Genomic DNA, 12615 nt, shown 5'->3' with positions numbered 1-12615 from the left:
TCATTCTGCCGGATGTTCCATCTCATACCAACTGTTCTAGATGAAATCTCCTGATAACAGACTAATTAATTAGGATGAGTCTTAGTGAAATGACTATGAACACAGATCTGAAAGATGAATTTAAATGGATATATTAGTCTGCATGGAGTGATATCTGTTCTGAAGCCAACAGAGTGGAATCAGCATAGTAATAGGGATGGGTGAAATTATAGGCACGCCTTGCAGTAATAGGGATTTATTGATCTTTTTCTATTAGTTTTTAAAACATTTCTTGTATAATTCAAATGATTACAAGAGCCGCATTCACACCGCAGGACTTTCCCTGGTACTTTGGTTCTTTAGTTCCGTTAGTACCAATAATGTCGCGTTCACACCGCCGGGCCTACTCAGTGCCGGGAACTCTTTTGGCCATTTTCAGTCCCTGCTAGAGAAGTGGTACGAACCTGGTGATAAAAGAGTGCCAATTTCTATTCTATTTCTATTGGCTGGGCGAATTGCAAACCACGCCCCGTTAGACTCACACATTTTTTTCCTCGCTACAAAACCACATCCACACCTGAGCGAGTCGTTTTTTTGTACTTTAAAGCAGTTATGACCACACGTACTACAACACCGGAGCGGTGGAATGATGAGGAAGTGTCGGCGCTTCTGGCAATTTACTCCGAGGACGGGATGCAGCAGCTTCTACAGAAAGCAGTTCCCAACTCCAAATGTTTTGAGCGATGTTCGCAAAAGCTACTTGAGCTGGGAATCGTGCACAGTGCACACGGATGCCGGGTAAAAATAAAGAAACTCAGGCAGGACTATACAACAATTAAAGACCACAATAATAAGAGTGGTAACGATTTTCTATTGTTATTATATATATATATTGCCACTGTTTTTTTAATACTGACACCTAACTTGCACTAAGGTGTGTCTGCTGCTATATATATTGCCACTGTTACATTGTTTTGAAACTACTTACACTTTATTTTACATTTCACACTTTTATTTAACTTCAATTTACATGCATACGACACACCTGGAACAGCGTGATGCCGTTATTGTTATGTCTTGACTGTGCAATAAAACAAACAAACTGGCGAAGCTTTATTTATTGTGTCCCACCCCAAATGTGCAGAATAGAAGAATGTGAGAGCAGACAGGTGTCGGTGGTTGAGTTTATCTACAATGTTGCAACCTTGTGCAGCAATGGCAGAAACACAAGTCTTACACACAGAAACACAAGTCTTACACACAGAAACACAAGTCTTACACACAGAAACACAAGTCTTATACACAGAAACACAAGTCTTACACACAGAAACACAAGTCTTACACACAGAAACACAAGTCTTACACACAGAAACACAAGTCTTACACAAAGAAACACAAGTCTTACACACAGAAACACAAGTCTTACACACAGAAACACAAGTCTTACACACAGAAACACAAGTCTTACACACAGAAACACAAGTCTTACACACAGAAACACAAGTCTTACACACAGAAACACAAGTCTTACACACAGAAACACAAGTCTTACACACAGAAACACAAGTCTTACACACAGAAACTCAAGTAATTTATCATTTGTTTTAGATAAATAAGGGAAAAACACCAAACAAGGGTTAATGTCCTTTTCCAAAATCAGCCTGAGGGGGTAATATATAATAAATACATAAAGATAAAGTCCATTGTTATAATGGGGTATTTTATTTGTAAATTACCCTTATGAACTCCATCATGTCTGAGGTCGGAAAGTAAACAAACGCCTCATACAGCGGGTGTGCTTTATACCCCCTCCCCCGTGTAGTTCTTCTTCTCTCGTTTTTTTTTGTACTCGCCGTGAAGTGGTTTTACGGCCTGCCAGTAAACCCAGAGAAGAAGAAGAAGAAGTGACGTCAGCGTAATCTTGCCTCAGGGAAAGTACTGCGGTGTGAAAGCGATTGGCACTAGCCCCCTGGCGGATTCAGTGCCGTGGTACGGCAAGTCCTGCGGTGTGAAAGCGGCTATTGTCATAAGAAGGGACACGTTATAGGTATTTGTTGTTTGCATGGGTAAGTTATTACAGATCAACACTGCAGTGCTGCAAGTCCTAAACTACTGCAGTGAACAGTACTTTTGAAAAAAAAGAAAAAGAGTGAAACAACACAAGAAAGAGACGCAAAAATCGACTCAATGCGATCATATCCTTGTTGGAGCTGGGGTCCCCTGCCAGACTCTTTGGCAAACAGCAGCATGTTTGCGGGGCGTGTACTCCTATAAAACTCTAGCTGGCAAGTGAAACAGCAAAAGAGGACGATGCCTTTCATGATTTACCAGCCCAGCAGGAAAAATATGATTGTTTCAAAGCATGCCCAATGACCTAAAGGGAACTACAAATGTGAGAATAGATTGTCAGCTGTAGCAATTAGGCCTAGCATCATTTACATGCTGTTTCACATGATATAGGTCACCAATAGGTGTCAATTTAGAAATATGTTTTTAATCCAGTTTTGTTGAAATACCAGATGCCGTTTGATTTTCAGAATGGATGGAGGCATACCTGCGGCTAAACTGAGCCGATGCACCGCTGTGGTCGGGCTTTTTAAAAGCACTCATGGTAATGGGACAAAGCAAGTGATGCTATCCTTTTTTAAAGCTCCATTTAAGGTTAACAAAAAACCAACAGTAAGCTTGATGCATACAGCCCTGAAGCCTGGCTTTAGAGGGAACATTGAAAGCAGCTCAATGGTGGTAATGAATGTGTGAAAAGCATCTTTTATGTAGGGGGGGGGGGGGGGGGTACTTTCATACCTCCATTTGCTCTGCGCGGACTAAAGGGCTGATTTAATCTAGAAACCGGAATGGATGGTTTCATGAGAAACGACCGCAGCGCCTTAGTATTCTTTCCAGGTGGAGCCCGCTTGACAGGACTTTTATGTGATGGGGCGAGGGGGGGACGTACAAGCTAGGGCTCCTTTATTAGAAGACCCAGTGGAATACTCACGAGACACAAACACGGCACAACCCAGATTTACTTTAAAGCTGACAGGCGAATGAAGCGTGAAGACACAGAAATGATATATATATATAAGATCACACTAAATATGATAAATAAGTGCACTTTGATGTTGGCCCAGGCCTTACATTTGATCTGTGGGGCTTTGATGCTGATTTATGGTCATGTCAGGGTGCAAAAGCAAAGCTGCAACACTAACAATAACTGGCAAGGCAATAAGTGTTGGAACCAGGTTACTTGCGGTCACAGCACTAAACTTCAATATGAGAGGGATGCAGTGTAAAAAGCTTGTGCAGTGCTTGTACATTTCCCTCTACCTTTGGCTGTTGGAACATAACATGACTCATTTGGCAAATGCATCAATTAGTCAAAAATACAATATATATATATAGTTGTATAGAATGGCTGCCAGTGCCCATTAATACAACGGCTCAAAGTGCCAACAGCATGTTCCCTTCATTTCACTCTCATAGATATTCTCTGACAGAAATGTCTTTTAAAATGTCACACTGCTCAAAGTCAGTTTTCTCCAATTGTTCATTTAATAGTCTGAGATCTGAGCTGCCACAGAGTCTTTCTTGCCATTAGCCAAGAGTTGGGTGTCATAATGTGAGGGGTTAAGAAGACACATGGGTAAAGACGGAGTTAAACCTTTGTATCAACAACGGTTGAATAATTGAAAGCTTCAAGAGAGATGGGAATAGTGTTGGAGGCTAAAGGAGCAGACTGGCAACTTGCATGACCAATTCACTCATGTGGATGCACAGGCAAGATCTCCACACTGATATCTACTGGACCGTAGGGCTGAATAATCATTCAGAAAACAGGATATTGCATTATTGGCTTGAGCAATCCATAAAAGGCATGAGGCTGATTTTCCACTCAGTCGTGAAGATAATCAAGATCGATTCGTAAAACTGTTATTAGAGTGAGGTATAAAATCCCTGGCAAATTAAATTGCACATAAGAGAAAACTTTATCACAATGAAATGAAATCCAATCCACTTTATTTATATAGCAGTTTAAAAACAGAGGGTTTGCCAAAGTGCTTCACAATGAACATAACATTATAATAAAATATAATATTACACGAATAGATAAAAAAGCACACATAAGAATAAATACAAGGCATATAAAGAAATGGATTATGTGCTTGTGATGTGGCAGAAAAACGCAAATGAGCCTCAAGCGTGATTCAATAAAAAGCTACCTAGCCAAATGGTTCATTCTGGTGGCAGATTGCAAGCCTATCAGATTTACTGAGTTCTTTGGCAAGTACCCAGCATGAAGGCTTATGATGTAACCAAACCGTTAAAAACAATAAACAATTCAGACCGATTCATTCATCCTAAAAGGTAAATACCTGCAGAGAAAAAAAGGTTTTCAAGCTGACTTCAAGGTAAGGCTATGATTGATGTGTTGATTATACATCAATATATTTTCCAACGTAACTATAGATGCGCCACATAATAGAAAATGAAGGGCAACAACCAACAATTATCTGTAATAATGTTTTAATCTGACAATAACCTTTACCATTTATCTTTGACTATTAAAAAGACATCGGAGTTTCTCACAGCCCAAGGTGAGATCTTATAGCTCCAAAGACATGTAGTGTACCATGATGAACAACAGAGAAGAGCAGTTAACCTTCCTTTAGGATTGATTATTGAAATAGTTGGTGTTATTTTACTGTCGCACAACAACTCGAATAATCATTAATAATCTCAACTATAGGCAAAGTATGGTAAATCCCATTAACAGCTGTAAAACTTCTTTACCTCGTGGTTTTGAAATACGACTTGTTGAGAAACATTCATTTTGATATTGCTTGTTGTAAAGCAATACGAATATTATAGAACAATAATGTTGTCATCATTCCACGGAAGGTTGCCGATCAATAAGGATATCAAATTATCTCCGAGCTACGCTACAAGATATCTATGCATTTCTTAGAGCAATTCATACAATGTTTATTAACCTGCACTGCCCTTGCTTATCCATTATCTCAGACTGGTGGCACAATTATTGATTTTCTGTTTTGCAATTAAAACCAAAAAATACAGAATTCAGTCCACACTTGTAACTCAATGAACTATGAAACAACGTCCCCATGTCTGACATCCATACACTTTTTGTTGCCTTCCCTATTGCTCCTATACCGACCACCTTTGGCTAATCTGTAACTGAAATGTCGCCGCCTCTGTCTACATGTCACCTTGCCCCCTCTCAGATGAAGAGTACCGCTCCTGGCTACCCCTTTATTGTTTGAGTCCGACCAAACCAAATCCGAGGCAGAGTCTCACAACGGCCTCACAGTATGAAGCGCTGTACAGAGCATTACACTTAAGTGATTTCTAGCACTTTAGACAGCCATCCGAAGGTTTTTCATTTCACCTTGTAAATGGTCGACTATAGGAATCCTGGCGCTGCATGCTTCAAAATAATGCAGCCAAACGTATACATTCCTCTGTGCACATTCAATATGAAACGCAAACCATTTCCTAGGCGCCAATCTAATGGTCACATTAAAGCAATTAAATACACGTTAACAGATCTTTCCTTACATGTTCCATCACGTGAAGAGAGAGATCATTCATTGTGACATATGGAGCAAAAATGCAGTTACAAATCACCCTTGCATAGAAGATCACTTTCCAGCACTCATCCTTTTAGTATTCCTCCCATGCCTCCTGCTGTGCATAAATACTTAGTTGGCCGTCATATTTAAATTAATAAAAAGGAAAAATCTAAATAAAAGATGGTTGGCATGAAGGTCTGATGATTATCCTTAGTATATGGAATTTACCAAATGCACACGAAAAAAAACCATGAAACATTGTTGTATTGGATTGGCAACTTCAAAACAAATCTCAAAACCTCCAAAAAGAAACCAGAAATACTTCATAACCAGGAGGCACTAGACTAAAAACCTTCAGGTCAAATATAGTTATTTTGCGAGACGAATGAGCTAATTTAAATTAAAAAAAGTCCTCATGATTATCTTTAAAAGATCTTTACCCCAAATGCAGGCCAGACAAAGTCAATCGAAAGCAGCCATGAACAATGATATTGGAGAAACAGATGGTTGTAAACCTGACTGACTTGAGGGGGCTTGACAGGATATTAGTTAAGTATGTGACAACGAAACAGATGTATTGAAGTCCTATCTGAGCTGTGAGAATAAATGGTCTTATAGTCTGATATACCATATATTGCATAATATTATTAAATATTAAAAAACAACATGCTTAGCGCCACGCCCCACCCGAGCCACAGGGTGGTCGTAAAGACATTGCTCATGTTTATAACACAACACTAAAGCTTGTATCAGCGAGGGTAAAGAGCAAAGCACATGCAACGGGTTCATATGTTCTGCTTCCATCTGTATTACAATGTTAAAAACAACCACTCCCAAGTGTACATATTGATTGTTATGTACCTGCCTGAGGACTGCAGATGGAAATGAGCTATTAGCTATAATCTGGTATAATTCATATCTTCTCTTTTCTGAGATTAATGTATTTGTATGCATGGTCCACTTTGAAATAAATACATAATATATTATAGTACAAGTAGCACAGGCCAGATGTGTGCATTGGTCCTTCAACCATATTGTTTGTATCTTTAGAGTTAACAATATGAAATGGAAACCTATGGCAAATAGAATAATAACCATTTCTCTCTCAACGGATTCACATCAACAGGGTCAACGTGGGAACAGAGAACAGGTTCTGTGAGGTTTTTCTGTGGCGAAATAAAGTACAGGTGAAATCATTAAGAGCCTGCCTGAGCTCCTGAGGGGGTCTTTAAATGCTCGCGCGCCTCGTTTTCCGGGGGCTGTGTGAACCATGGTCCTCTGGAGCTCACAATGAGGTCTTTAAAATACAGCTGCGGCAGCTATACCAAAAAGCAAATTGAACACTTTTCCATAAGCCGCTTTAAACTGTGACAAAAAAAACATCACATGAATGCTTTCACACAGGGAGAATGTCAGTGGCTTTTTTTGTATCTCATCTCTTTTGAACAAACCACATTGGATCAAAACCTATTCAATCAAACAAGTAGCCATACTGAGATATCTGTGATGACTTGTTGCATTTTTGAAATCTGAACTCAATTGTCATTCTTATGAATGTACGTAATCTTCATACTATTTCAATAAAGCCATTTAAAATCATTTTCAATTAATTACATGATAACCATTAGGGGTGCACCGAATGGGAAATTATTGGCCGAAACCGATACCGAAAATAGGAAACAGTTGGCCGAAAACCGAATGCCGAAAGGCCGAAAATGATTAATAGAAATATATATATATAATGTATACATTTTTTACCAATGTTGTTCAGCTACCTGATTATGGAAATAGACATGATTATGGCAAAACTTAACTTAAATAATAATCACTATTATGGGTCCATAAAACATTTATTCAGCACTTTTGAATGCATACAGTACATTTATATATGTCATGTATTATTGCTAAAAAACATGATATCGCAGTCTTAGTGTCGCCAACTCGTTTCTAATATGCAAAGACAACAAATGCGTCTATGATGTATTTTCGATCAGACGAGATCTCTCTCCCCCGTCTGTGTGCGAGGGGGCGGGGCAGTTTACACACACGCAGCTGCTACATGCAGCGGAGCACACTGCGGAGATGGCGGAGAGAACGCGCTCCGAGGTGTGGTTAAACTTTACCCGTCTCGATGTGGAGAATACTTGTTACCATAAGTGCAATAAGAGTTTAGCATGTAAGCACGAGCAATTTGTCTAAACATTTAGCAAAAGTGCACCGCATGCAGACGGAGGAATGCACCGGGTTCGACCGTCTTTCTAGCAGCTCTGTAGCCCCATCCACGAGTAACGTTTCCACGTCAGGTGTTATGTATGCTAGCAGCAACACACGGAGTTAACTACATTATACAAACATGGGTTAATGATTAGAGGAAACTGAGTTATTTAGTTTGTTAAAGTTTCAGCTATTCTGTTTACAGTTCTGTCATCAGATTATTTAATACGATTTGTTAAAGGCTCAGGGCAATCTCGATGACAAAGGTCAATGTTCCCCCCCCCTGTGAGCCAGCCGCGAGCATGGTCGCCGCGTCTTTATTACGTCATCACAACAACACGTTAGGTTACCAACGTAAGCCTGTTCTGACATTCGGTGATATTTTTTCGGTGCAAAAACCCTTTCGGCCGAAAGGGCCTTTTTAACCATTTTCGGCCGATAATTTTTGGTGGCCAAATATTCGGTGCATCCCTAATAACCATCTCATGTATTCCAAAGATGTGAGCTATGGCTTTAGACTGCAATAAAAAAACGAATCAGATCATAAAGGGACTAAGAAATAAACCAAATTAAAATGCTGGTATCCGTTGCTGAACCCTGAGGAACACTTCTATCCCAAAACCAATTGGTATAACATGTGAACAAGTATGTATGCTGAAAGAAAGAACAATGAGAGCTCACTAAATGTGCAGGACACTGTCTTGGATGTACTAATAAAGGAGAGGGATCATGTACAATTCTTCAGGATCAAATGACTGAACCCCAAAGAAAACAAGAAACACCATCTAGTCACTTTAAGCTCTAAGCGCTCCTCTATTCCTACCTTTATGTTTCCGCCTATGACTCCCAGCACAACTTGAGCCCAATACTGTCGGCTCCTTCCGAGTCGCTGGGCTAAAATAATTACAATATTTCAGGCAGGCAGAATCACTGAAGCTCTAGAAAGGCTTTCAGGATGGAAAATGAGCAGCTCCACGGGGGATGAGGAGGCAACACTTGGAAGCCAGTGTGAAGCTGTTTGAGAAAATGCTTTTAACACCTTGCCCAGCACTCAGCTCAACTAATGGCCGCTAACTCAAGAATGGAGGAGACCTTTCAAATAAAATGACCCTACCGTTTGATATTTTGAGCCATTATTTCAGACACAAGTCATTCATCACAAAATAAAACACATGTAAGTGCAGTATGATTCATTTATGTATTGTGTTATGTGTGCCAATAAAAAGGAATCATATTTCATTACATCAATCAAAAAAAGGAAGTTTTTGGTGTTGAATTTGACATAACAATTCAATTGAACCTAAATACGACATAATACATACGAGTATCCAAGGAAATGTAAAAGGTATGTACATTTGACATTACCAAATTGCCTTCAGTGCTTATTTACTGCCTGCAGTTAGCAATTAAACAGCTTTTGAAATTAAACTAAGATTGAATGCACTTTAAAGTTACTAGAGTCAGTTGGGAATATCATTAGTAGCAGTGCATCTTGTCCATCACAGTTGATTCTAAAGTGCGCAACCACTTTGCTGCATAACCAAATATGAATTTGATTATGGTGGGGGGGGGGGGGGGGGGTGAGCCCAAAAGCGAGGGCTGGCTCCCGGACAAAGAGGCTGGACAAACCAAGCGACAAATGTAAAAATCTGCAGCCAAAATCTACCAGCATTTGGCTCATGGCATTGGTGGGCAGTCAGTTTGAGCATTTACGAAAGCTTTTCAAACAGTCTGTGTGTTCTTGCTCATCAAGTTCAGCCATATCTGCCTGTGCGATGAGAATACTGTGGCTAAGGTAATACAAATGTTCTGTAGTACAAGAACCTAAACCATTGCTCCCAATAATAACACAGCGGGTAAAGCATTCAGCACCCAGAGCTGCACAAAAGGGAAGTAAAGAAGAGGGAACACATGTGCTGACGTGTAAGTAACTGTTCAGTGTGTCAGTCAACAAGCTCTGTAACACCCATGGCTATTGGGTATCACAACAGAAAGCAGAAGAAGTGAAGAATGTCAGAGCACCTGTTTTGAGTGTGATATTACTCGTGTTGAAAACAAATGAAAAGGAAACTATTCAAATGCTTCCTCTCCTAATCATTCATAAGGAGAAAAGAAAATAGGATACAACATTCACTTTGGAATACTAGATATACAAAACATTGTAAATTAGTCCATACCTGTGTCTGTGCTCATCATGTGCCCCTTGTCCATGAATGACCACCTGTCCAGAGGCGTGCTTTCCCTCTTTGGGCGAGTCAATATGAGGGATGAGCACATCCTCCAAACCCAAGTCGAAGCGCTTGTGCTTGGAGTTGTCCGGTAAGAAGAAGAAGGCCCCGAAGCACAAGGTGATGAAGGCACTGAGAATGAGGAGGAGGATGAACTTCTCGGAGAGCCTCAGCGTGGCCCTGTGGTGCGGGAAAGAGGAGGCTCCCGGAGACAGAGTGGGTATCCTGCGGCCCGACAGAGGCAGGAGAGCTGGTGTCGTCATGGTTCAACTGTTGACTTGATCTTAGCTTGGGCAGGGGTTAGGGGGGCAGGGTGGGTTTACAAGTGCCACAGGTGTTGTTGTAGCAGCATGCACGAGCTGGATGACTTTATTATCTCATCCCGGTATTAATAAGTCTAGAAACCAATAAGGGCGAAGGTCCCTCAGTGAAGGAGTGACAGGTCCAAGGGAAAAGGGTCATGACGATCCTGAAAAAAAGAACATTACAGGCACAAAATTAGCATTGCGGAGTTGGTTAGTAAACATTAAGTCATAAAAACCCATATACTGAGTAGTTACCAGAGACACCATCTTAACAACAACACATTCAGAATTCCCTTTTTATGCTTTCCTATAGTTGTTATTTATCCACCTTCACGGCATCATGCCCCTTATAACCACTAGTATCATCTCTCCAGGCTATCTCTGACGTTGTCCTGTTGAGCCTTTCAACGCTAAGTAACAAGCAAACATTTGGTGACAAATCATGAATAGGTTTTTTATTCAGCGATAGCTTAAAGTGTATAAAAACACAATCTACTCACATTATGTTGTGAACTTATTAGCATGTCTTCTGAAACAACACCAGATTATCTCTCACACATTCAGATACACTAAATCCTTTGTCCATGAGAAAAATTACAACCATATTATCCAGGGACTTAAGGTATCAAGAGATGCGATATCTATGAGACCATCACAAACAACTGCCTTCACTTAAACTGCGCATACTGCCATCTCTGCCAGGACACATTGCAGAATGAGTCCCCAGCTTTCTATGTTGCTGTTGTATTGCATTGCAGCGCCATATAGCTTGCTACAGACATAGATCGTGATACAATTACAAAAAATGACAGAGATGAAGAGCAACATCGCAAATCCTCTTGCTATCCGTACACACCGGAGACGACTGGAATCATAATTCCTATGTGTGTGGCAGCGAGAAGGGCAAGACATGCAAGCTAAATACACTGCATGCATGTGCTGTATTATATCTAAACTCAAATTCATCCAGCAAATACCCATGTGGGTGTATTTTCGAAAAGGCGCAGGCTGCCTTTACTCCCCCTGGTCCCCCATGACCGTATATGCAGAAATAGACAGCAACTGCTTTAATTGCTCATATGAAGGATGGATGAATGGAAATAAAGCCCCTTTAAACACCAACATAAGGGGTCGTAGTTATGCCCAAATGATCGAGGCAGATGACGTTAAAATATATGGGAGCCTTTTTTCTCCTTATCCAGGTAGTTTTCCATCGGGTCTGTATAGAGCACCACACAGAATACCAAGTTCATCCTCACAGTGCCAGTCTGTGTGAGGTGATTAGCCGATACTAAAATAAATGCTACATAGCTAACAAGCGGCTAACTCAGTCAGATAACGGTGGCAAGCAGAAAACACGAACAGCGGGGAATAAACTGACAGGCAACACGGAGGAAAAATCATGCATACTAATAAAAGTATTCCGCCATATGTGCTTGGACTCGCTGACATTTTAACTAACCTGTCAAATATGTATGTATAGTATAGCCCGCATATAGCTATTGGTCTATGTTGCTAATGCTAGCTAGCTGGTAATCAACTGACAGTCTCTTGTGTAGCTGCTGCATCACCACCTTTCTCATTTGCTCGGTGAAAAACGGGGATTCCCGGTCCGTCTTTTGGAAGAATAAGTCCCTGTTTGCAGGTGTCCTCAAGTCCACATTCGTCCTCGTCGTGGTAAAGCCTGCTCCCGTTTGAACAGTCGCTTTAGAGCCACATAGCGGTACACAGCTCCGGGGACACCGAGAGGATATTGATGTGTAGCCGCTCTGTGGGACTGCAGCGACGGACTGAGCTGCTGCCCTGAGATCCAGCATCAACTACTCAGCCTGCACAGTTAGGCACCGTCTGACAATGTACTTAGGCAGAGTTTATGTTTATTATGATTTTAAACATGTCAACGTTAAAAAAAAACAAGTCACACATCCCCAACACATTCAGGATTCTGTCAGGATAGCTGATTCCCTTTGTATGCTTTCCTTTAGTTGTTATTTTTACACCTTCACGGCATCATGCCCCTTATAACCACCAGTATCATCTCTCCAGGCAATCTCTGACATTGTCCTGTTGAGCCTTTCAATGTTAAGTTACAGGCAAACATTTGGTTACAAATCATGAATAGGTTTTTTATCAAGCGAAAGGTTAAAGTGTGTAAAACACAATCTACTCACATTATATTGTGAATGTATTAGCATTTCTTCTGAAACACCAGATTATCTCTCACACATTCAGATACACTAAATGATTTGTCCATGAGAAAAATGACAAAAATATTATCCAGGGGCTTAAGGTATCAAG

General features: G+C 40.5%; 1 protein-coding gene across 1 annotated transcript in view; it reads right to left on the bottom strand.

The window, feature by feature from the left end:
* The window catches only part of man1a2 (mannosidase, alpha, class 1A, member 2), a 139158-nt gene extending 127054 nt beyond the window's left edge, over positions 1 to 12104 (bottom strand). Inside the window, exons 1-2 of the mRNA XM_034198005.1 lie at positions 11892 to 12104; positions 9962 to 10481 (exon numbers count right to left, since the gene is read on the bottom strand). Coding sequence (XP_034053896.1) covers positions 9962 to 10275 — 314 coding nt within the window. The 5' untranslated portion in view covers positions 10276 to 10481; positions 11892 to 12104. The remainder of the gene's footprint in view (positions 1 to 9961; positions 10482 to 11891) is intronic.
* Between the last annotated feature and the right edge of the window lie 511 nt (positions 12105 to 12615).

Source organism: Gymnodraco acuticeps, unplaced genomic scaffold, assembly GCF_902827175.1.
Source record: "Gymnodraco acuticeps unplaced genomic scaffold, fGymAcu1.1, whole genome shotgun sequence".
Lineage (NCBI taxonomy): Eukaryota > Metazoa > Chordata > Actinopteri > Perciformes > Bathydraconidae > Gymnodraco > Gymnodraco acuticeps.
The sequence above is the reverse complement of the archived record's forward strand: the minus strand, read 5'-3'. Positions and strand labels throughout refer to the sequence as shown.